We start from the raw sequence: 26,686 nt of genomic DNA on the forward strand, positions 1-26,686 counted from the left end.
GAGCGAACTGCAAATTGTGACTCTTTGATTACGGTTGTTGTCGGTCAACTCATGAGGAACCCATTTTCCAAACTTTTGGACTTTGCCAAGTGCACACAATTGATTGGAAATTGTTTTTTGTGAACAATTTAAAGTTGTCGCAAGCTCTTGTTGGGTAATTTGAGGATTTTGCACCAAAAGAGCTTGAAGAGCTTCTTGATCAAAATTGGACACATGGCCTCGACCACTCTTGTCATCTAACGAAAAATTTCCCTCGCGAAATTTCTCAAACCAACGCTGGCATTTTCTGGCGCTAACTGCATCTTGACCAAGAGCACTACAGATGTTTTTTGCAGCCTCACTTGCTTTTCTCCTAATTGGAACTCGTAAAGCATGCAGTGCCGAATATGCTCTTCATCCGCCATCTTCTTAGCCCTAGTTTTGCAACAAAAACCAAACCAAACACAAACTTTTTCAAGCAAAACTTGTTAATTGCACTTCACACGTTCTGTAGATACCACGTGTTTGAAGGTTATGTCAATACAAGTCAACGCCAAGCAAGATTTTAAACGAATGTTTAAAAACGACATTAATTATTACTAGACCGGATATACCAGGAGAAACTGATGTGAAATGACTTGTTCAAAGCAGGCGATTATTAAGTGGAAGAGCTGGGATTTGACCAAGATCTGCCTAACTCCCAAGCTGGAAGATCGGCATCCTCCTCTAAATTAGCAGACCTTCGGAACAAGTGGGAGTGATGAGATATGCATATAGATTTCCACCCTCCCATCATCCTTCCATCTTATCATCCTAAACAGTAGTCAGAATAGCAGAATAGCTTGCTATTAGTTTAATTCACTTAATCACTTTTTTCCTATCAACTCCTCTGATTAAATGCATTGGCCCTATGAAGTAGTTTTAATATTATGGCTACTTTATAGATTAAGAAAAAGCCAGAGATGTTCAGTAATTTACTCATGGCTCCCAGGAAAGGGATTCGGCTCTGGAATCTGGCTCTTAAGCCCTCAGGCTGAACTACTAAACTTAATGCTACCTCTTGATCATTAATGTTATCTACTTTTTTTTAAAGTGTACTTTCCAGAGCTAAACAGCATACCAACAAACAGGTAATGAGAAGGGACAACAATAGACTATGGAAAAGAAATCTCCACATAAAAAGATCCCAGGGTCTCTTTAAGAAACATTGTCTGGAGTGTCTGTTTACAGATCATTAACTACGTAACAGAGGGAGAAACTAAAGGCCCCTTTTTCCTGGCTGCTACTGATTAAATACCAAGGGGAAATGAGGATAAAGCAAATCTGAAATTATAATAATTGTAAGGGTTTCCGATTTTAACTCGCCAGAAAGATAAAATAGTCCATGCCCCGCACCAGGGTTGCCTTCTCTGCTCTCTGCCCTCAGCTTTGGGGTCTTGCAAAGACAGCTGGGACCAGTCTCACTCCTCTGTTTACATGGAGCACGTGCTGCATATGAAGCCAGGCTTCAGGCAGGACGCGGGTGGGAGTGACAAGCAGGAGCCAAAACCCTTCATTGGAGGACTGCAGATGACAGTGGTCAGTAAGGATATGCAGGGATTGGTGGGGCTGCCCCAGTAGGCATAGAATACCCCTGGTAGAGCTGGAGAGTCCGTGGCAGCTTCCTAGACAGCTGGGCTCAGTAAAACCAAGAGCAGGGCTTGCTGCTGTAAGGTCCTAAGATCAAGACATGATAGGAACATTGTTTTGGGGGCTTTTTAAAAAAATGTGTTTATATGATTTTTTTTAGAGGGGTAGAGAGATAGAAACATCTATGAGAGAGAGACATCTTCAGTCAGCTACCTCCTACACATTCTCTACTGGAGAGTTGAGCCTACACCCAGGCATGTGACCTGACCTAGAATTGAACCAGCAACCTCCTGGTTCATGGATCAATACTCAACCACTGAGCCACACCAGCTGGGCAAGGGGCAAAGTTTTAAAACCTGCCTCCCCCAGTGGGGTGCTCTTCCAGGGCCCACAGAGTATTCTTGGAAACCGACCTGAAGAGACTTCAGGGTGATTTTGGCTTTCAACACCAGTCGGAAACCAGGCCCAAGTTATCCATGAGTTTGAACTAGACTTTTCAGCTGCCGTTGGCAAGACTGTAAAGTCCTGGCTAGAGCTTGTCTTTCACTTCAGTTCAGAAGCCCAAAACTATGTATATGACTTGAGTTCAACCTTGTTACCAATGAGAGGGCTTCACGAGATACTAAAAGCCCTCGACTTTCCCATTTGTCTTCGTGCCTTTTACCAAGTGAACTCCTGAAAGGAGAGAGTGAGAGAATTCCATGGACCTGACCCAGAAGCACAGGGAGTGATGCTCTTCACCTCATAGGGTTGCTGTGCTACCTTCTTTCATTTATGAATATACTCATCACACAATTATGTATGGGGTCCATGATAGGCTCTGAGAAGCAGATCTGCTGTGCTTGGGATCGTTCCTATCCTTCAGAAAGTGACCAATAAATGTTGCTCATAAGAGTTATTAAAAATAAGAATCTAGTTCTTATTCACAGGTAGAGAATCCCCTGTCCCTGAAAGAGAACAAGCAGAACGTTGAGACTTACTGTTAAGGAAGCCATTAAGGTGTTCTATTCAAGAGTGTGATTTAGTACACATATTTTAACATTTTTCTCCTTTCCTTTATCTGGCTCTTTTTTGATATTCTGAACTCCTGGGACCTTTGAAGTCTTATCTTCTTCCAGTCCCTTACCTTCTCTGGCCATCCCTCCCCATACCTCCTTCTGCCCATCTTTTTAATATTAGCACTCAGGGCCCACTTTCCATTCTTCATGCTCTCCCTGAGCCCATCATTTCAAACCACAGACTCCAAAAACCATCTCCAGCCTGGAGCCTTTCTCATGCCCTATGGGCTTATTCACCTGGTTACTCCATGGGATGCCCTACAGCCACACAAAGCCGACACATATGTGGACCTGCTGTACTCCTGTTTTTCTCCATCTCCAATGGTGGCAACACAAGCCAACCAGACACTTACAGGAGAACTTTGAGAAATATCCTTAACTTTCCCTCTCTGTCATTTCCTACTTCACTTTGAAAACGTTTCCTCCCAAATCAGTCCCTCTTCTCTCTCCCTATCCTTACTGCTACACCTGAGCCCTATATCTCATCTCAGGTCCTGCCTGGACTGTTGCAAGAAAATTCTAACACATCATGGTTTGAGTCTTTGCTCACCCCATCTTCCCCCTCCAGTGGGATAAGAGAAAGCTTCTCCTAATGCAAATGTCATTTTTGCCCCTCTTCCTTCCAAAGTGTTAGGTGGCTCCCTTGAGATACCACATTTTTTTGTGTATGAGATGCCATTTTTTTTTTCTCTAAAATTGTTAGACTGAAAATCAAGGGGTATTTTATACACAGAAGTCAGCCAAGGAGGAAGCTGCATGCACAGGAGCAGGACCATAGCTGCCCATACTTTGTCAAACAGGCTTCTTCCAATCATGAGCTTTATTGTTACTGATGTCAGCTGATGCCATAATTGGAGGTAGAGGTGGAGAGTGTGCAGATGCAACAGGGACCAGAGCATTTTGAGCCCATCTAGATGTCAAAAAAATAAAAAGATAGCCCTAGCTAGTTTGGCTCAGTGGATAGAGCATCAGCCTGCAGACTGAAGGGTCCCAGGTTTGTTTCCAGTCAAGGGCACATGCCTGGGTTGCAGGCTTGATCCCCATTAAGGGACATGCAGGAGGCAGCCAATTAATGATTCTCTCTCATCATGGATGTTTCTATCTCTCTTTCCCTCTCCCTCTCTTTCTAAAATAAATAAACATATTTTTTAGAAATAAAAAAATAAAAAGGATAAATACCAGTAAGCAATTGTTTTACTCTACAAAATTCAAACTGAATGTGATCAGCTATGCAAAAGAGCATGGAAATAGAGCCGCAGAGACAATTTGGATCTCCTCCCACTGAGTGTACGATCAGACAGTGGAGAAAACAGGAAGAATAACTCCTTAAGATGCCAAAAAAAAAAAAAGAGGCCTTAAGAGGAAAACCAGCAAAATGTTTAAAATATTGATTTCTTAATTTTGGGTTGGAAAAGGGGTGTGTCTTATACGGTAAATCTAAATTCCTTACAATGGCATCAAGACTGGAGTGGTCTGATCTAGTCACATGTACCTTAGGCTTCAGAATCTTCTGGGCTTTGCACCTATGACCCTGTCTTGAGCTTCCTTCCATTTGCTCTCGTTCCCCTGCCTGGAATGTGTTCCCACCAGTTACTCCTCCTCAGAGATTCAGCCCAATGTTAGCCCCTAAAAGAAGCCTTCAGATGCTGGGAAAGGTTGAGTTGGGGGTGGTGGGGTTCCTTCCTGCTCTCACAGCATCTTGTGCGTCAGAGCAAAATTCTGTCAGTCAATTCTTTACTTGCCCTCTCACTAGACTCTGAGCTCTTGGCATGCTGAGACCCAGTTAATTCCTCTGATTCTCAGGATGTAGTCCAGGACCTGGTAAATAATTTGTGGCTCAATTAGTGTAGACTATGAGTGAAGGAAGCATGTGTTTTTAAAGGGATGCTTCTTAAGTTGAGAGTAACTTAAGTTTTTCTATCAGGCAACAAAAGTGTCATAGAGCTTTGTTGGCCTGGCCTGTAGTGTCCGATGGACCTGTCTGAATCACAGACTTTCCACTTCACAGCGGTCCTCTCTGCAGGACATCAGCACTGGGCTGCTTGTGTTCCAATCCGGGCTCTGGGGTGGGGGCTGCTTTAGTCTGATTGTACCTTGCCATAAAGCAAAGACTGGCTCCAGTGGCAAGACTCCTTTATCTCCATACTGACCATGGTCATAACTCTTTGATGAGTCCAGATATTTCACAACTTTAGGAGAAGGAGTAGGTAGAAGCAGTGAACTTGGTGGTTACTTAAATCACCCCCCAGAACTCTCTGATAACCCCAAATCGAACTGCTTTCAAAAGGAAGTCTGGGTTCAGCTAGCTTCCTCTTAGGAACCATTCTAGTTAACTAGCAGCTGGAAAGGACTACAGGTAGGCCACCCCCCAGGCAGAGAATTCAAAAGGAAGTGGATGGCTGTGTAAATAACACTGCTTGAAGGGGCATTGAAGCCAGGCTCTTTGTTCAGGAAATTGACGGCTTTGTAAGTACTGCCTCTGAAGGGAGTACTTGAGTGGAAGGTTCCTGAGCTCCTCTGGTTAATTCCCTAATGGACTGTGGGCCAGGAGACTGGGCCCCCAAGTATTCCATCACTTGCCAACAAAAAACTTGGATTCTGCTTTTAAAAATTGAAAAAGGTTTCACCAAACCTTAAGTTATGGAGCCTGTGCAGTTTAACTGGCACAAGGCAGCCGAGACAGATCGCTTCCTTTGGAGAGAGGGAGATGCTGATCTTCCCCAGAACCTTTGCTCTTGCAAGGCACCTTGCTAGGCATTTTCTAGGCAGCTTCTCATTCCATTCTCCTGAGGTCTGCAAAGACATCATGTCACCAGCTTGCTGAAGGGGGAACTGGGCTAGGAGATGAAGTGGGCTGCTCATAGACACCCCGTTAATTGGTGGAGAGCAGGGATGTGACAGCAGACCCCAGCGACTCCTAAGTACCGCAGAATTGCAGGGTGTTGTGGAGAGAATCAGATCAGCGGTCTCATTAGATCCCCCTCAGTATCCACATTCTCACAAAAGGCATGAGCTAGGCAATGTGGGTGGATGTAAGGGAGTGAGTTTTGGAATCAAATGGATAAGGATTTGGGTTTTGCTGTATGAAACTCTTTAGAGATGATTTCGCTTGTCTGTGAAATGGGGATAACACCACCAAACACAAAGGATTCTTCTGGAATTAAAGGACATTGGATAATTAAAAGCATTTAACACAGTGCCCAGCAGTTACCACACCATCCAATTGTTCATTTAGCAAATATACTTATTACATAGTGGCTATAATTCTAATTGGGGAATTAGATGATGCTACAGAGAACAGAGAGAGGGACAAGTGGCCTTTCTGGAGTGGATTAAAACTGAGTAAAAGGATGGTTGGAGGCTCATTTTAGGAAAAGCAGGCCTGGGGATTGGGCGGGGGGAGAAAGGAGAATATGGGACACCCAGGAAGTGGACAGGATTTCAGCCTGCCTGTAGCTGAGACAAGAGCACTAGAGAACACAAGAACAGGCTGTGGAAGCAGGCAGGGACCAGATGATTTCTTGATGCCACTGAGCCTCAGAAAATGTTGAATGAATAACTCTATCTTCTGAGGTAGACTGTTGCATTTCCACACCAACTGTAGTTTGTTAGAAGAGCTTTCTACTATGTCCTCTGGGAGCCTCTGTTCCTTAGGGTCAGCGTTTTCATACCTATGTGGACATCGCTTCATGAGAGTGCCTAGCTTAGGCCCCAGTGGTCACCAGTGGTTTCAAATTGGTCTTCCCAGCCATCTCCATGGCCAGAGAAGACTTCCCTGTCCTCCATTCTGGCACCTGCAGCCAGCAGTGCCATCTGCAATTTCACTCTTGTTTGAGCAAACACCTCCAGTTGGTGGAAACTGATTTCAGAGAGACCACAAATCCCAGGAACTTTTTCTGAACATGAATAGTGATGCCCACCCTTATCATCTCTGATCAGAGTATAGGGGTTTTGATTGATCTAAAATGTTCCAAGTTAACTCTTAAGATTTAGAATCAATTTTCCCCAACTTTCCTTTCTTCCTACTTTCCTTCCTTTGCTCTTTCTCTCCCCTCACCCCCCTTCCTTTCTCCCCTTCCCATTTTTTGATTCCTTATTGGGAAGTGAGAGAGACATGCTCACATTTCTGTACGAACAAAACTCAGTGTAACACTATCAATCAAAGAGCACATGGGTTCAGATGAACACAGAATCCTTTTCAAAGGACAGAAGAGTAGCTGTTCCATCAGGTAAGACAAAGAAAATGTATCTGAGTGCAGTGCACTCCTGCCCAGTGACTCGGCTTCTCTCTTCCGAGCAGGACCGACTTGGAGAAGCAGGACACCGTAGCTCCAATGCCTCATCCTTTGGACTCACATGAACGATATGGCAGGAGGATAGTCTCCCTGACTGCCCACACTCATCAGAGCTCATGATGGGAGGTTTCTTACTTAGGAACCCTTCCAAACCCTTCCAGGAACTCACCACATTTTTGTCACCTTAGTCACCACCACCTATGCCAGATGGCCTTGGTGGGCATGGTTTTCACGTGGGACCCTGCTTTGGCCTCGATTCCTTGGTTACTGCTAACATAACGTCCCATTGCTCAAAGTCCCATTGCTCTCTTCTCTAGAACCTTGAAGATGTCTTAACAGACAGATAGGCAGCTTGTTTTACTGAATTGAAGAACAGATACAGTGTGTGTACACATTGACTTTTACTTGAAGGCACTGTTTTTTTTCATGCTCATCTACTTGTATTTGTCACAGACCAGTTTTTGTCTGACATTGCATTATATCCAGTGTTTATACAATGAGCCTTATTCAGTCAACCCAAACCTTGGGCCTAAAATAATTAACCATGCAGCATTTAGTAAGTCACTTAACCTCTCTGAATCTCAGTTGGGATACTTGCAAAATGAAGCATGAGGACAAGATAATTTCTAAAACCCTTGCAGCACTAAAACCATCAATTATTCATTCAGCAAATGTTTTCAGATTGTCTTGCATGTCCTAGATTTGGAATGCAATAGTGAGCAAAACAGCCCACCTTTCAGCTCTCGCAGTGCTGCTCTTCTGTTTCAGAAAGAATGAAATGAGCAATTACACTTTTGAAGAAACAATCTAATGCTGTGTAAGACATAAAATAGACTAGTGGGGGTAGGGGGAGTGACTGCAGTGAAAATAGTGTGGTTAGAAAAGGTCTCACCAGGCAGGTGATGGTTGAATTGAGACCTAAACAATGAATTAAAAATAGCCATTTGATGATTTGGGAGATGAGTTCTAAACTGTAGCTGTGATAAAAATAGGTGAAAACGACATGTTTGAGTATGTTTCATAGCATTATTTTACTTGAACATTACAGCCACTTTCTGAAATGGGTAGGAAAAGTGATTTTTTTTTTCATATTTATTAGACAAGAATGAAACCCAGAATGATGATGATCTGGGTTGCCCAGTACCAGTACAGGAGAGTAAGTTAGTGATAGAGATGAGCTTCAAATTTTGATTTCCTCTCCCTAATGTCATCTGCTTTTCCTTATAGTTCTCTTCTGTGTTTCTCAGAATGGTTTCACCCACACCCTTCTCAGTCTTCATTTTGCTGATCACATTTTCCCATCTCCAGACTAAAAAACACACAACACTACTGTAATGATTAAAAAAAATATATATATCAAGTACCCAAGTAGAGTGACTTAATTGAAGGAGATCTTAAATTAAAGATAGCTGATTTAACACTCTCAGTCTACAGAAGGGGAAAGTGCAGTCCAGCGAGGGAAATGACTTGTCCCCAGCCTTGGGTAGAATAGAGGACACCTATTCTTTAGACTCCCATTCTCTTGACCATGCTATTGCTTTTGAAACAGGGTCCCATTCTTTATTTTTTTCTTTCTATCTTTTTTTAACCTATTGATATATTTATTTATTTGGGGGTGATGAGATCACATTAAAACCACTGACATTCAGTTTGTAGTTTGCTACCTTTCATCACTCTGTCACTTTCACATACTCATCTGCATATGAATGTTTTAGATGGTTTTTCTTCACTTATTATTAGTGTATATTACCCAAGACAAATCTCATTGTATTTTCTGTTCATATTTTTAAAGGCCTTTGCATCCTAGATGTTACTCGTCCTCCTGTCTATGCTTAGGACGCCAGGCATATTTCACGGCCACTGTAGAATCCATTGTGGTACTGACATTTATCCCCTCTTTCCTATCAGGAGATAGCACTGAACCCAAAAGGGACCGGCTAAAACCCATTCAAGGCTTTGAACATTCATTTCTATCGAATGTATTGTCATTTATTAGGATCACTATCTTTGCTTACAGTCTTTTTAGGCCATTTAAATAACTGTACTAAATTCAAGGTGATGTAAATGCATTTTCAAGTTCCAATTCATAAGACCATCAAATCTCTTTATTAAATTTTATTTTAGTATGCACCACAGTTTTTACCTAGATATTTCATTTCTTTGCAAATTCAGTTAAGAAAAAAAAAATTTAGGACAGATGGTGAGTCACGATGTCTTACAGGAAAAAATATTACGAAATGGTTTAGATAGAATTGGATTATTCCCCTTAATATGTGCTTAAATTGTATTATGATCTCATTCTAATTAATATTTTCATAAAATATTTTTATGTAGTAGAATGCTGAAGCAGATTCAAATCAGGTTTGAGCCATCTTCAATATAATCAATAACAGAGATTCTAAAACTCAAAAAGAGCTTTGCTAATTCATTATTTATTCAATACCTGCTTTGAGATTGACATTGTCCTAAGTATTGGGGTTGTATTATAAATAGAGGTAAGACTGGAGCCAACCCAGTAATATCTCACAATCCAAGAGCTGTACATTTTCATTCATTCATTCATTCATTCATTCATTCATAAATATCAGTCACAGTATGGGAAGGCAGTGCTCTTGATCCTAAAAAAAGAGGTACACTTTGAGACATACTCCCATAAATCTTATCATAAAAATTAATTTTAGATAGTGAATAATATTGTAATGGAAATAAAATACAGTGGTAAGCTGCTCTAATGGAGTGGGGAATAGGATGTGAGCTTACTCTAAGTAGACCAGGTTGTTAATTGAGGAAGTACTATTTGAACTGATCCTTAAATGATGAAAAGGAAGAGAGTGTGAGAAAATCCAAGAAAAAAGTATTCCAATAAAGTGAGTAACGTGCAAGTTTCTGAAGCAATAACAAGTTTGGCTTATTAAGGAACAGATTCTTGTTAAATGGATGCATTTATGGATGAACAAATAAATGAATGGAACCTAGTGAGCAAGAGGATAGTAATAAGAGATATTCAGAGACAGTAGCGACTCATAGGCCCTGTTACAGATTTTGATTTTGTTCCATGTGACATGGGAAGCCATTGTGGTGCTTTAACTAGGAAAGTGGTCTGATATAGTTTTTTTTTAAAGGACCAGCTGTATAGCTGTATTCTAAGGGAGGGAAGATTGGGAATCAGACATAGAAAAACCTGGTTAAATGTGCAATACCTCAGTGATGATGGCTGGGATTAGGTGCTGGTGATGGAGCAAAAGTAGATCTTTTTGGAATTTTCTGAGCTGAAAGAGTCTCCAAGATGTACCTTTTTTTTGGTTTTGGTGAGTTGGCTAAAAAATAGGAGTGATGATTCAGAAGGTTTTGGTTTAGCCATTGTTGAGCAATGTTGTCATTTACTAAGAGGAGGAAGAAAGGAATTTGGGGAGAAACGATTACTTCTGTTTCAGACATGTTGATTTTGTGATGACTTGAAACAGATATTTAAGTAGAGATGTCATTGTTGGGACTCAGAGAAGAGGTCATATTTAAAGAAATGTTTGAGTCATTAGTGCATAAATGTTCTAAAATTTGTACTTAAAACTTAGGACTAGATGAGAGGATATAGATAGATAAGAAAAAGAGGGCCTAATTGCTAACCCTGAACCATGGCAACATTTAATAAAGAGTTAGGGAAGCAGAAGTCAGCACATGAATCTGTCTGAGAAGAGCTGGGAGCCAGAAGGGATAGGATGGCATGGTGTCATGTCATCCAAGAGAGAATACTGCTACCTCATGGAAAAGATACTTCTTGATATGCTTCAAGATTCTTTGACTTTGTAATGTGTGTTAGCAATGTTGAAGTCATTGGTGATCTTGATAAGATTGGTTTGGGTAGAGTGGTGAGTACAGAAATTCGATTGGAGAGAACTAAAGAGTGAATTCCAAGAAAGAAAGGAGATAAGTTTAGATAATTCAATAAACTTTACTGTGAATCACAGAAAGAGAAATGTGACATAGGAGACAGTGGTACAGAGATGTTGGATGATGCCACTTAAAAAATTTTTTTTTAATTTATATTATTTAATTTTTAAAATAAAAAATGTTTATATAGGCAATATCCTGTTTTGCTGATATGGAATGAGAACATAATGATGGAGGAAATAGAGGGAGTTGGACAAATAGGGATGCAGAAGATTGATATATAAGGCTTCATGACCTGAAGATGCTGGAAGTAAATCTTGATGAAAGACTCAAAGGTAGAAAGTTGCCTTTCAGGCTAAGGAACTAAGGGTAAAAGCTCTGAGGAGTAAGTCCTGGGGAGGAACTGTATGCATCTGAGAGTGAAGGCATGAGTATTGTAAACATGATCAGGTTTATGTTTTAGATGAAAGGTTCATCATGGGCTGCTTTGTGATGAGGGACTGAAGTGAGGAGGCCTTCAAGCCAGAGGTGTCAGGGCCAAGAGGACAGAGGACCAGGCTGCCCCCAGAGGTACTTTCCATGGCAGGCCTGAGAATGGAGTGGGGCGGCTGCGTGAGACTACTTCCAAATTCACTCTTCTTTTCCTGGTGCTTTTGGGTTGCTGGACGGTTCCTAGTTGTCACAGTGAAACGCAAGAAGGAATTTCTGGCCCACTTTGGTATGTGGCCAGCCCTGGAAGGAACACGAAACCGACTTCAGCTCCTCAGGCTCAGTTGACCTCATCAGCATCTGAAGCTGGTTAGTGGATTCATGGTTCTGTAGGAGCCTTTGGCCACCCTATCATCTGTACCCTGGACAGGCTGATCTGGTGGAGAAGGTCAAGGACAAACCCCAGTTTGAATAGAATTAAATGAGGTCAGCAATATAGGTGTCTCACGAAGCTTTTGAAGGATCAGTGCTGCAGTGTCTCAGTATTTCTGTTCCAGAGGAAACTTTGCCAGTGGAGCCACCTCCCAGCCCCAGGCTTTCCTTTTGCAAACCTTCAGGGGTTAAGCACTGTAGTTGCCCCTGTTCCAAGGAGCTATTGGACACAACGATCATGCATATTTTGGTCTTTTCTTATTGTTGTTTGGATGAATTGTCATGTGGCATGAAGCTTGTTGTGGTTGGATCCATCCCTAAACAAACAGCTGAACTTAAAAAATACTATTTTTTCCTGGTGCTTAAAAAAATAGTAATCATTGGACTAAAAGAGACTCTCTCAGTGCCAGTCAGTCACTGTTCCCTCTGAAAATAGAAACAGATGCAAATTTCTCTAAAGCTGACCCATCTTCATAAACAGGAAGTTTAGAAAGACAGGTAAATCTATCCACCCTTAGGAAGGGAGCCTATCTAAGAGTCTGTGATCAAATTCTTTGCTTCCTCCTTGAGTCCTAAACCAAATCCATCGCCTATTACTTAAAACTCTCACCTCCACATTTGCAGAGTTGTTGTTTTATTTTGTTTTTTCTCAATGGGCTGTAGACTTGGTAACCCCCCAAATAGCTTCTCAGACTAGTTATATTTAGTTCACATTAGTGTTTGTTCTGAAAAGTGAAATTAGAGATTCCGCAAAATAATATCGAAACTTGGTAAAGGGCCAAACCCGATTTTGTTGCCAGAATCGTATACTGAAAGCCCAGTCTGATATAACAGCTTGGTGCTATAGAAAGAGCACTGCACTGTGAGTTCAAGACACATCAGTCTAGTCCTGTCTCTACTGAAAATTTCTCTGAAGGCTTCCATAAGTCATGGCAACATATGAACCTCAGCTTCCCTCATGCAAAATGAAATTATTGCTTTCAGCTCCAAGGTCATCATCATCATCAACCAGTTTTTGATCATATGTTATGATCAAGCCATCTGAGCATCATACTAAACAGTCAATCATTCAACCATTATTCAGAAGAGGAAACCAAGGTTCACAAATTCTGAGTGATATGCCCGAAGTCAAATCAATAGTAAATGGAACCTCTGCTAAAAATGTCAGGTCTACACCTCACTGCCTCAAAGACTGTGAGCCTCACAGGTAACAGAACACCTTTCTTGGTCAAGAGAATCTTCAAGATCTCCCCATCTCTAAAGGATAATGTTCAAATTCCTTAACGTAGCATTGCAGTCCTTCCTCGTCTGGCTTCAGATCAGCTTTTCAATGTCTCAACTCCAGGATCCATTGAACTCTCTGAACTGTGACCTTGCCATATACACACATGGATCAAGATGTAGTTATATTCTTCCCGGAACATGGGGAAGTTCTTTTGATCCTCCAAGATGCTGCCCCCAAAGCATCTTCTCAGGAAGCCATCCCCCATTTTTCCAAGTAGTGTTGATCCCCCTACAGAAAAGAGTCCTGTTGGATTCATTAGTGTATCCCCAGTGCCAGTGCAGTCACAGAGCAGATACTTAGAAACTACTGGTGAAGTGAATTAATAGTCCTTACCAGTTCTCCTCTGAAGATTAGGACCTATCTTAGCTGAGGATGATAACATCCCTTCCTCCTAAAATCTCTTAAGATTGGGCACTGTATTACTTTGCCTTTAAAATCTGTATTATTTTCTCATCTCTTGTTTGTTATTGTAGTTGATCATTCCAGCTCTATATTGAGGCGGTCGAAAAGGGAATCTTGTCTTCAGTTTATATCTATATTGGGAAACTAAGGAACAGAGAGATGAACTAACATGCTAATATTATCTGATAACCATGGGCAGATCAGAAGGGTAAATACAGGGTTTCAAAATTCAAGAATGAGAATTTATAACAATGGCTTGAACGCCATTGTTTGCTTATACATCAAAGTAAACTCATATAATTTCCTTGAAGCGTGGCTTTCTGAGTTTTCAGATAGGGGTGATGATCTCTGTCTCAGTGTCCTTTGGACATGCCTCGGGAATGCAGAGGCATGCATTTCAGTTCCGTGGTGCAGGCCCACGGAAATTGAAGATTACATAAAGCTAAGCAGCATCGGTTGTGTTTGTCCACTTACAGAGTCCATTGGGCTCAGGCTCTTGGAGCTGAGCTCATTGCTTCCAAAAGGAAAAGAAAGTGTCTTTCAAGTAAAAGCTCAGTCATGGAAGATAGACTCAGCAGTGTCCCCCCAAGCCACAGCAAGACTCCTCACTGGATAGAGCAGATTTTTAAACCTGTCACCACATGAAAGGAACTGAATCTGAATTGTGGAGTTCCCTCAATGTCAGCAGAGGTTCCCTCATGTCAAGAGAGGAAGGGCTGGGAATCAGCCTGTCCCTGAAATTCCCCTGTAAGCCAGTTGCCACTGGTGTCTCAATAACTTTCCCTCCCCCACTACACCCAGTGTAAAAAAATGTTTTTTTCAAAGAGCACAGCATTTAAACTATATTTGGACAAGAGTATATGCATCAGAGGTGCCAAATTTTAGTTATTCATTCATTCAACAGATACTGAGTCTAATAGGTTTTCACAGTACCCCTCCCCATGGGATGTATCATTATCAATGCTACCTAGCTACTACATGGAAGGCAGGCAGTAAGGTGATCATTTGGCTTCAAACTCTTTTCACTACAATCTGCTCTCTTCCCAGCATAAAGCATTCAAGAAGCACTAAGTAAATTGTAATGAAAACAGAAAGGCCAATCTTGTTCTATTGTTTTGTTGTCACTCTCTTTCCTGACCACACATTTGTATTCCATTCCCAACCATGTTCCCTTCAGTGCATGGGGCATTGGAGTAGGGATGGAGAGAGAATTCCCCAGATGAAGATGGGCAGATGTATCTGAAGGACCCCTGGGACTCTAGCAAGGGAAATGAATAGCAGAGTCTAAGGATGTTATTCAAAAAAAGGGGACTCGAGAGTAGCTTTGTTAGCAAAATCTTGGGGCAGAAACCAAGCATCCTTCCACTCCCCTCTCTCTTTTTTCTTCTCTTTAGCCTTTCTCTCTTTTAACTCTGTTTATATCAATCTGTTTATATTAACTATTTGTCTGTTTAGGTACCTATTTAACTACTTATATCTATCTTTTTCTCTCCTCCATTCCCAGGTTCTGCTGATTCTAGGCAGACATATATTAAGGTCATAATCAGGAAGAAATTAGCCTTCATGATTATTCCAACTCTAGCCCCAACTTCTGACACTCTGAGGTCTCTTCAGTGGGGGAATAAATTGTCTTCTTAACGAATAGATCTTCTACAATCTTATTTTAATCTTACCTTACTGGTCTTCATATTAGAAAAGCAGAAATGTATTACCAAAAGTCAGGCAACCCCATGACCGTATCTACAGGAGGCTGTGCAGTAATTCTTCTGTAGATACCACACATAAGGGGAAACCCCTCTGCCATGCTTGTACTTCTGGCTCTGTGGACACCTCACCTGTTAGGGCTCTCAGAGTTCCTTCAAATAGATAAAATGGGAGAGGGGCTGGCATTGTACACAATCTCAGGAAATTACTGCAACAAGGTAAGTATTATCTCCATTCCTTTTCAGAGGAGGGAAATGAAGTTCAGAGAAGACAGGTAATTTTGTTTCAGTCTTACATATCGTATATATGGCAGAATTAGGACTGGAAACTGGCTTTATCTGATGCCAAAAACTATGTTCTTTGCAATTCCCTGTCTTGGGTGAGTGAAGTCTGCATTGATGGTTGGTCATTCTTGGATTGAGCCTACGCTTTATTTTATGTGAGTTGGCCACATTGACCAGGACACTGGAGCTCTAGAGAAGTGCTGAGCCTGTGTCCGTCCCTTGCTTGAACTGCCAGGCATGCTAGTGGTCACTGGAGTCTGTGCTGGCTCCAACCCATCCTCAAATAATTGAATTATAATTAATTGATTTATTCTGGCTCTTTCGATAGTATTTCACTGTGTAAACTGCAGAAATATATTAACAAGGGATTTTGGAGCTTGGAAGGGGCTTAATATTCTTCTGCCCCTGAATTCACGGACTCCTTTTTCAGATAGTCAGCATCCTAGGAATCTTGGCCTTATTTCTGCTTGATCTGGGTGCTTTCTGTTATGGGGAAGGCTTCTTGAAGGTGTTTTAGGCGAGTGCTGACTTCGCAAGCTGATTCAGTTCAGTCGGTTAGAAATAAAATTACCCCTTAGAAGATAAAGCCCATTATTGTAGAATGGGCAAGGCTTGGTTGGCTTACCTGAAATGCCCAGGGTATCTAACAAGCCCTAAAAACCTAGAGAATTAGATAGGAAGTGCTCCTAGCATCCCAGTGGTCTAACTTCCTTCTCTATAATAAGTATAATCGAGGCCAGAGAGAAAGAGTCCTGCCTAAGTAACAGAGCAGTTTAGTTACAGAGCTGGAACTGGAACCAGCCTCTCTTGTATATAAATTAACTCTTCATGTGAAACCAAAAACCTCTTGGAGCTCAATAAACCTCATTTTGTGACTGGGGAGTTCCGTGGCATCGAGTAATGTCTCCAGAACCTCGAAAGGGAAAAATCTGAGTTCGAAACCAGGATCCGGCATTAACACACTATGTGATCTGGAGCATATTATTAACAATGTGTGAGATCTCGTTTCCTGATCTGAAAGACTAAAATGATAACTAAAATAATAATGCCTTCCTCACCAGCTTGCTGTAGGCTCACTTGGGATAATGAAAATAGAAGTGTTTGTGAGTTTCGCATGCGTACACGTGTAGTGAAAAACACGTAAGATCAATCCTCTTAAAATGTTAGGCGTATAGTACAGTATTATTAACACAGTACATGTCCTTTTGTGACTGGCTTAAATCATTTGTGATAATGCCCTCCATGTCTGCTCATGTTGTCACATATGGAAGGATTTCCTTTTTTTTTGAAGGCTAAATAATAATCTGTTGTGATGATCAGTGATGTGCTTTAACAGTGCTGATGATACTTCTGGTCCAGTTCCACAGTTGCTACTGATGGCTGAGATCAAATGACCAATATATCTCTCTGTTCTTCCCCTTCCGTGTCGCTCCTGCAGATGAACCCAGCCGGTGCTATTTCCATGATGGTGACGGGGTATGTGAGGAGTTTGAACAAAAAACAAGCATCAAGGACTGCGGTGTCTACACACCCCAGGGGTTCCTGGATCAGTGGGCATCCAATGCTTCAGTTTCCCATCAAAACCAGCAATGCCCAGGATGGGTCATCATTGGCCAGCCAGCAGCATCCCAGGTAAGACGCCAACCATGGGTGGCATTTCCTGCCGATATTCTGAATCTCTACTCTATCCCTCAGAGCTTTCCACCTCGAAGGTAGTGTCATTGGATGTGGCCATGTGACCATACGTCTAAACAAATATAATTCCAGAGCCTCATGAGTACCATTTCTCTCAGGGATTAGATATGGAATAGCTAAGCACAGGGAAGGAACGTCAGGGTAATGACTGTCCTCCTATGTCCCTACCTATTATAATTCACATTTAGGAAAGAATTCCATTTTGGACATACCACTGGAATTCAGTGGGGAAGAACACATTCTTTTGGGTGGAGTTCCACAATTTATTTTGTGTGTATGTGTGTGGGAGGATACTCTTTGAACACTCCTGTGAATTTGCTGTGTGGCCTTGGACTAGTCTCCCCACCTCTCTGGCCCCCATATTTTTCTATCTTTAAATTAGAAAGTAGGTCAGCTTGATTATCTCTAAGGACCTTCCCAACTCTAAAAAGCCGTGACTCACTCTCCGGTCCCCTAATGCACTGTTTGCGCTCCAGGGTTCTTCCCCAAAGGACTCTCCGCTCGGTCGAGGGACTAAGAGTGTTGGGGCCAGCAGAGCTTATGTGATTCTAGGGATGGCTGTGCTGTCCCCAGAGCTCCCTTTCCAATTATCCTGCTGAGCAAGCACCTGCCTTCTTCCGAGACTCCCATTTCCCAAAGACACGACTCAGTGCTTCTGACCGCCTGGCCCAGTGGCTGCCTCTGAGGCCAGTCTGCCTCCTGGCCTTGTAGATGAGTCATTATACTGTTTCCCTGATTTAGGGTCAGTGGGGACATACCTGATTTCTAGATAAAAGAGAGATGTGATCTTCTCCTGGGGCCCAGTGAAAAAACCATTGGATGAGGTACAAGATGAGTACATTCACTTATGTATTTTATAGTGTTTATCTGATCATTTCTCATTTACCCATTTGCTTATGTTTATATTCATTAGATTCCCTATTCATTCCTTTGCATTTATTTATGACTGCCCTGAGGAGAATGTGTGGAGAGAAATGGGAACACAGTATCAAGTATCCCTGATGCTTCTCATGGGCAGTGCCCGTCTGGTGAATGAATGAATGAATGAATGGGTAAATGAATGAATGTCTAGGCCTCATCCTACCCCTGTGCCATCGCTGTACTTGAGGAACTCATCTTTGGCTACACCCAATTTCATGAACTCTAATAATCAGTTTGTGTGTCTGGCTCCCCCATTAGGCTGCTGGCACTTTCATAACTGTTTTGAGTTTTATTCATCTCTCTCCCCTTCTTCAAGCACAAGATCCAGATAAGACTAGCTGCTCAGAAAATGTGTGTTTAATTGGTTATAAATTCACGCACGTGAACACACATACATGTACACATTGCTACATACAATGAAAAACACTAAGAGACAATGTTCAAGAACCACATCTGTATTTCAGAGAATGTCCTGCTCAGGGTTGTCAGGGCTGGCTGTTAGAGCCAGGAATTCCAGATTCAACACCAGCATCTCTTTCTAGAAGTGTTTCAAAAAAATTCATTCAAACATTATTAACACACACAGACTCTCACAAGAGCAAGAAGTGAGGTAGCAGCTGTGCTTAAAAATCACTCAAAGGTTATCGCTGCAAATGTGAGAAGAGGAGAGAAAGACTTTTCCAGTCTTAGCGCTTGAAAGAGACTTCATGGGGCAATTATTCCACTTTGGTAAGGAAGGGGCTGTCAGGAATTATGGGCAATTATCTCTTCCTAAACAAAAATCCAATTTAAAAAAATCATTATCAATACTACAAAGAGGAGATGAGGAAACAAAATCATCCTATTGAATTATTCATTGCAACCAATTTTATTTTAATGAAATCGACTAGGTTCCATTACTATGGGCTTGGACATAATCTTTGTTACAAGGAGACTTCAGCTGTAACTAAATTTGCCTTAATGAGATCAACTCACTGGAGAATACAGGGTCGAGGATAGGGTGTGTGTGCAGGCTGGGTGCAGGGCCAGGCAGGGCGGCCTGGAGGGCTGTTGAACAAAGTCTCCTGAAGCCCCCCTAAGAAAGCAGATGCCTAGAAATCATTCACACACTGAGCCCCCATCGTGCGCGCGCGCACGCGCGCACACACACACACACACACACACACACACACACAGCCTGTGTAGTTCTGAGTAAAGCTGTTTGTGGAATGGAAACTAGCTCCCTTCTGACAGCACAGCAGAGGGGGATGAGGTATAAACATGGCGCTCATTACCTTGTGCAGTGATTAGAGAAGGCTGATAGCTAATTCTCACCCTGTCAGTGACTCGAGTGAAGAAGTTGATGGCTTGAGAAAAGGAGTTGGGAAGTACTTAGATGCACTTTCCCCTATACAATTAAGCTCTTCTCCTCCTCCTCCTTCCTCTTTCTCTCACACACACATGCATACATGCACACACAAAAACACGAAAACATTTCTACAAAAATAGGCATTATAGGGGCAGGATTCCAGAGAGTATGAACAAAAGCAGACACAGGAAAATAGTGGAAGTGAACAGGGGTCTCCTGGTCCACCAGCCACCATACTGGACACTCATACATCTCATAACTTATCCCCCTTGCCATTCCTCAAGCTAAGAAGCATTGCCCAGGTTGGAGAAACAGAGAGGTGGAGTGGCTTGCCCAACGGTCTGTAGCCCATACATGAAGAATTTAGGATCAGAAGGATGTCATGGAAGGTGATAGGAAAAGCTTAGGAATATGTATGTGATCATGTTCAAAAGTTGCAAGTAACTGGATTCCTGGCAAGTATCCCTGGGAAACAAGCAGAAAGAATTATAGGTGGACAGATCATAGAGTTGCTGTCACTGTGCAGACCCTGTGAGATACGTGAATTCTCTGCTTGACTTATGGGCACTGCCCACAGCTTTGAGTTCAGGCTGCTTCCACTCCCTGTCCCGGGGGTCCTATTCCCTAGCCCCGTGGTGCTCACCGGGATGTCCATGAACTTGGGAAGTGATGAAATGTGTATGGTTGTTTCCATTTTCTCTTTATAAACCAGTTTTGCCCTACTCTGTCTTCTCCCGATGCTATAAAAATGAGAAATACAAGTGTCTATTGAACTCATGTGCCTGATTCTATGCTGGAATCTGTGAAAGAAACAAAAAAAAGGGGTGGGGGGAGGTGAGGGGAAGACACAACCTCTGGTCTGTTCAAGTACAAGACTTGGGCATGAGAATTCTCTGGGGAGAAGCCCTGTCCAAGTAAGTTGGCAGGGTCTCACCTTGACCACTAGAAAGAAGAAACAGTCATTTAGCTATAGGAGTTCAGAAAGTTGATTAAAATTTGATTTTTTATTTTGTATAAGCTCTCCACTTTAACAGTTTCTGAACTCTTTCTCTATTCTCCTCATGTAAGATCCCCAAATTTGGTTAGGACTTAGTTACTCCACCCTGAACATTTAGTTTTATATTCAAATATTACCAGAAGTATCAAAACTTCCTGGTTGTGCAAATTGGGCTGAATATCCTATAATAAGAGACATTCTTTGGATATTTTGGCCATGCACCTTCCTGGCCCAGCTGGAATTCAAGAAGTCCCTGAAACAGAACAAACATGGAAATGAACCCAAAGAATCCAGTCCTCTCTGCTCTGGGAACCTCAGAAATGGATTGATTTAATGGTGCTTTTTGCAAAGATCCCATCTTGTTCTTATTTTGTCTCCTTGTTTCACCAAAGGCTTTAAACCAAAGGCTGCTCAAATGAGATGTAGCTATTCCTTTATCTTGTCCCCACCCCCAGCATTTCTACTAAAGCCAGTTTCCCCTTCTCCAAGCAGGCACCTCCCTCCTCCCACAGTGGCCTAGGCAAAGTGTGGAAACACTAAGGAATGTGCAGTATTTCCCAGGAATCATGGACCTTCACTCAACCAACCAGTTCACTTGGTTAATACTTTAAGGCTAAGATTTAAGCTAAGCAGATCCAGGGCAGTGGTTTCAGAGTCAAGGTAAAGAAAACATGGGTAAACCTTGATATTGAGAACCATCCGCAGTTGGAAGGAGAGCCTTGTGAGGTAGAGAGGTCCCCACCAGGAGGTTTCCAGCTAAGCTGGTGATGGAGCAGGAGATGCCTGTGTTGGTGACCTAATCATCTTCATTTCCTTTGCAATTGGGTTTCTGACTTCCTATTTATTATATCAGCCCCTTAGTGGGTACATCCCCTGGGTCCTTTAACAGTTCACTTTGTTTCTTGGCATGCCTATAATACTTCATGCCTCTGTTAGAATACAAATTGTGATTTCTCTTGTGTTATAGCATTTTTATATTAATTCATTTATTTGCTTGATCAAAAAGAAGTCTATTTGATCCCTGCACTGAGACCTGTGGGCAGGTAGAGAGCATGGGTGCTGATGGGTGAAAAAGAAGTCATGCAAATGTGGCTTCTTTCCTTCCTTGGGAACCTGGAGTAAATGACTTCTCTGGGAACCTCAGTTTCCTCCTCCAGAAACAGGGAATGATACCCTCTACCTGTTGGAGATTAAGGGAGCAAATCAGCAAAATCTCGTAGCCCTAGTTTTTTCCACTTAGTATGGGTGGTGCCAAGGTTAATTTCCTCTCTCATTCATGTTAGGCTTCCCTAACACCCTTGCCCCAGGACTGGCCACAGTGACCCACCCAGTACAGCTCAGTCAACACTCCATTGAGTTCAACACAGTTGTGTTAGCAAATGTTCACTGTAGCCTCAGGACTGTGCGAGGCATTTTGAGAGACTGCAAGGAAGTTCTGGCCTTTCTGCTGCCCTCATAAAGCTCACCGTTTCATCAGAGGGTGTGTCCATCCAAATCCCAGCCAAGACCCAGGAGTGTGAGAGTCGGAGGAGTTACCCCGAGGAAACCACACTGTGATCGGCTTACTCAGTCTGCAGGGGTGTGAGCTGGCATGTAGGGATGGGAAAGTCCTGTGCCCACTTTCAGAAGGTCCTGAGCAAATTGTAAAAAGAACATCCAGTTTCTCTAGGCTCTGCATCCATTTTTCTGACTCCTCCTACAAAAAGAGGAATTGCTGTTCACACATGACAGGTTGGGACAGTAAAGTTCTGAGAGCCAGGTGACAGACTATGGGGTCACCTTCGCAGGGGATGAACCAGGGTGCAGGCCATGGTTCATACAGACTGATGGGAAGGACAAGGCAGCTCACGCCTGCTTCAGTGACTGACACAGGAGAATAAGCTGAGAGAGCCAGTGCCTTGGCTTCTCTGCATGTGGAGGGTGCATTCAGGGAACACCAAGAAAGTAGGGATCCCTCTCCAGTCCCCCCAACATTTCCCTGCTGTTTCCGCCATGCTGCCAAGATCTCCACCTGTAGGCTCTCATTTTTTAAGGTTAAGTGTTGCCCTCTTCAAGATGCATTTAAAATGTGTGCATGAAAATATGGGAGAAACATAGGAAAAAATTGAAGCTCTCAGCCCGAGTATAAAAGATTCCTTTGATTTGGGATGTATGCCTGACTATTTCTTGGTTCTGAGAGAAAAAGGAGGAAAAGCACATACAGGACACTTGCAGAGGGAAGAGGCAACTTCATTCTGTTTACAAGTTTGCCACAAGTCACTGCAAAATAAAGGTAAAGTCAAGAGACAGGAGCTAAAAAGGTGTATGGGGACAACCTTCAGGTGCTTGAAGCTTAGACTTGATCCTGAATGTGATGGGGAGCTTTTAAGCAGAGGGCTAACAATTGGGTCCTCACTTGAGGAAGGCCGTGACATCTATGGGATGTCAGGATGACACCACTGAGCCAGAAATGTCATCCTGTATGCCAGACCCTGTACTAGGGTGTAAAACTGTCAAGTTTTACTTCCCCTCTCTCATGGTGAAGAAACTGAGTCTCAGAGAGATGAGCCCCCGTCACTCTCCTCCTTCCTTTTCTTAGCCCACGATACTGGTATTCATTGTAAAAGCCTCACTCAGAAATCTTGCATGGACAAGCAATTCTCTGGTGCTGGTTGGCTGCTGTTATTTGCAAAGGGCAGAGAGAAACCTTGGGCTCACACCCAGTGCTGAGCTCACTTTGAAGGGTTGTTCCTTCCCCACGTGCGTCTTCAGCAAAGCATGCGGCTCTTCTCACCAGTGACTTGGGACCACATCTGCCCATGGTGGAGGGAGGAGAAGGGGCGAAGGGAACACACAGAAATGTCAGACAGGATTCCAAGCAGTTTTCTCCAATACCCATGGGATCTGCTTTCTCCTGGTGGTTTCTGAAAAATGTTTCAAGAGCACATGTGCAAGTCATCTGAGGAGACAGAACAGAAAGTCCATGGTCTGTTACAGTCTGTCCTGTTGGTGTGGGGCACCCAGAAGTCCTCCAGGAGAGTCACAAACAAACAGTGTTTGGATCAGAAAGGAGCCCCCTGAGCTGGTCCCTACAACTGCCTTGAACTTGTCAGGGAGCTGGGCTAGAAGAGATTTTTAAGTCAATCACATTTTTCAGGATCCCAGTAAAGGCCTCTCCTCCCTGCCTTCTCTTGCTCCCTCCACCTGCATTTATTCACGCTTTCAATGCCTCCAAGTGCCAGGCACCATGAGTGGCCTTGGAAATTTGCAGTGATGAAAGTTTTCAAAGAAAAACTAGATTGAGGATCAGATCAGCCTAGTTCTCAGGTCCGGGGTCTACCACTGATAGCTGACCCCTTGGGGTGAGCCAAGCCAGTTGTCTTTGTCCCTGCCAAACTCCTTATCCATAAAATAGGAGCGATAACATCCATATGGTGGGTGCTTGGCCAGGATGACACCGCTGAGCCAGAAATGTCATTTTCCTTCTGACAGCCACTGAAAATTTTTTTAAACAAGTGCTTCTTGCTGCCAATGAAGTTACCGTAACTGAGAGACCCAATTAGGAACAATTGAGGTTTTATTTTATTTTTTTAAGAAATACTCTTTTGGTCATAGAAATCAAAGCAGAGAGACTTTTTAAAGAATCTCTTGGTCTTACTTCACTTACTAAGATTTGATCTTGATTAAACAACTTCCCTAAACCTCATCATCTCCTAGCTGTTAGAAAATGGTCCTGATATTTGGATTCAAAAGCAGTGTAATCTCATAGTGGACTTACTATGTCCAAAGCATCGCTTTGAGCAGTGGGTAGAGGTTGAGATGAATGGTTCAGCCACTGCCCTGTATCTGACTGTCGTGTCCATGGAGTACAGAGGACACTGTAATAGGGCCTTCTAGTAAGAGACATATGTTGGCCAGCTGCTGTTATGCATGTACAGTGGAGTGCACCTCAGAGGGGAGTACATGGAGGGGGAAGCGGGCCTAGCAGGCCTTGTCATGTGGCAAGCAGGTATCATGGCACAGGGCAGGCTTGGGTGGAGGACCCCGTTTTCATCTCTTTCCTGCCTATGGCTCCTGACTCAAAGCCCGAGAACAAGCAAGGCTCTGCGGGCTCAGGCATACCCAGCACTGCCAGGCCATGCCACCGCCCCTCTGGGAAGACTCCTTGGCTTTTGTCTCGCCTCTTCCTCATGCCTGACCCACTACCCTGCACCGTCTCTGTGCTCCACATCTCCTTGCCCTATCATGGGACTCAGCGCCAGGCCCTTCCTCCCATCCCTGTCATTCACCCAGGCTCCCTCAAGAACCTTCTCCATTCCTGCCTTTCATCTTCTCTTCTCTTCTTCCCTAAATTATTGTTGTTGCTTTAAGTGGGGGCAGTGGTGTGTAGCCAGCATGGCCTTTGCTGTATAATTTGGTTTCATGTTCAGTACCCAAGAAACATGTGAAAAATGTAAACAGTGTCTGCTCTCTGAGGCTGGGTTGCACTCAGGAAGCAGGAGCCAGTCAAGCTTGCTGAGCCAGCTGCTCGGGGGATTCAGTTCTGTCCCCGGAACCTTGTGCTCATGCCTGTAAGTCTGAAAGGAAACTTTCTCAAGCCAGGCCCCCAAGAGGGGAGGGGGAGGAGTTGGGGTTTAGCTGTGCACAAGATTTTGTTTTTGTTTATGTTTGTTTTTCATGCCCCGACCCCCACTCTGCACTCCCCAGTCTTTACTTTTTCAATTAGCGTGGATGTGTTGTCAATAGAACCAGACCCAAAGGGGCCTTCTGGCCTCTCTCCCAAGTCAGCCATGGGTTTTCTGATTCCTAATTTGTCAGCCAGATCCAGTGCCTGGAGGCCCTAGGTACATGTGTGCATGGTCCTTTTCCAGAGAGTGATGGGCTCAGACAGGCAGCGAAAGAGGGCCCTGCTTCCCTGGGCTGCTGCCCACTCTGGGACCCTCTCCCAAACTGGACCCATCTGTGCAGTTGGAGAAAGGGGACCCTTGATGTCTGCACTTCTCTCCATTCTGGAACAGATGATCTTAAATATACATACTCTTAAATATACATAGATTCAGGAGTGATCTGGTTTGCTGGCAGGATGGCGGTTTCAGGAATATGGATGTGAGCGATACCCAGATCCAGGCCTGCAGTACAGCTGCTGAGGGCAAGAGGTCCAGGGACTAAATATCAGTTCAGTACAACGCGAGGGAGGAGATACACTGCCATGCAACAGGGAGCTGTGGGCAGGAGTTTAATGCCCCAGAGCAGGCGTGGGTGTGTCACTGAGAACCCAGGCTGCACACCAGCAGTGTTCTGCACCTGCACGGTCCTGTAGAGTAGCTTCTAGCCACCTGTTAGGTTGAACCCGTGAAATGTGGCTCATGAGATGGGGACCTGAACTTTTAATTAATTTATATTTAAATAATCACATGAGGGTGATTATCATGACAGGAGCAGAGTGAATGGCTGGGCTACCAGAGCAGTTATTTCACGACTCCACCCAGAGTTTTACACAGGTAGCGGCTAACTTTCACTGGCTTACAGAGGAATGAATTGAGATTCACAAAGGTTAACTAACTTACCAGGCTTCTGCATCTGGCCCAGGAGTGAGACAGGGAGTGGTCCTTGGGCGCCAGGAAGAAAGAAGTAGGAAGGGATGGAGGAGGCACGTGCTCACTGTGTGTGAAGAGTGTGTGGGGCTGTGCTCACCCTACACTGATCCTCCAGGGCAGGCACCATCCTCTGCCTCATTTGCAATGGAGGAATTAGGGCTTTATGAAGGGTTCAAGGTCATGCTGAGAGTCAATGGCAGACAGTTATTGTAGATTCCAGCCCACATCCCTTGGGCTGGGAAGTGTGTGTGACTTCCACTGCTCGAAGGAAGTTCAAGAAAACAACAGGGATAAGGGTTGTTGAAGAGCTCACATTGGGGATCCCAGATCATGCTGCAGTTGTGACCAGAGATCTCAGAACAGCTGCTTCCATACCCTGCGTCTGTACAGATGTGGGCTGCCTGGGTCAAAGGCCCCACTGGGGGAAAGCATCGCTCTGGGGGTGTCTGTCTCTCACAGGACTCTGCAGAGGAAGTGGTGGACACCTAAGTCAGATATGTCCATTGGGCATTTGGTGAGCAAAGCCCCCAGTTTGCATGTCATGATCACCATTCCTACTTCTGAATTCTGGAGGGGCAGGCAGGAGAGAAACGTCACCCTGGTCCTCAGGAATGAGAGCCCTTGTGTGAGCTGGCAGGCCAGCAGGATGCTGGGAAAGCATCAGCAGTCCCTGTCCTGCATATGGCCAGGCATTGCCTCCTTTGGAGCTTCCTCCAAGGAGAGGTCACGCTGGAGGCAGCGCTGGCAAGAGCATTGTCTGCTCT

The 26,686-nt window shown here is 43.6% G+C and overlaps 1 protein-coding gene across 1 annotated transcript in view; it reads left to right on the top strand.

Annotated features, from left to right (window-relative positions):
* PAPPA (pappalysin 1) overlaps positions 1 to 26,686 on the top strand; it is a 215,893-nt gene that overhangs the window by 116,445 nt on the left and 72,762 nt on the right. Inside the window, exon 10 of the mRNA XM_036432813.2 lies at positions 16,824 to 17,017. Within this exon, the coding sequence (XP_036288706.1) occupies positions 16,824 to 17,017 (194 nt within the window). The remainder of the gene's footprint in view (positions 1 to 16,823; positions 17,018 to 26,686) is intronic.

The sequence above is a fragment of the Pipistrellus kuhlii genome, unplaced genomic scaffold (assembly GCF_014108245.1).
Source record: "Pipistrellus kuhlii isolate mPipKuh1 unplaced genomic scaffold, mPipKuh1.p scaffold_m20_p_12, whole genome shotgun sequence".
NCBI lineage: Eukaryota > Metazoa > Chordata > Mammalia > Chiroptera > Vespertilionidae > Pipistrellus > Pipistrellus kuhlii.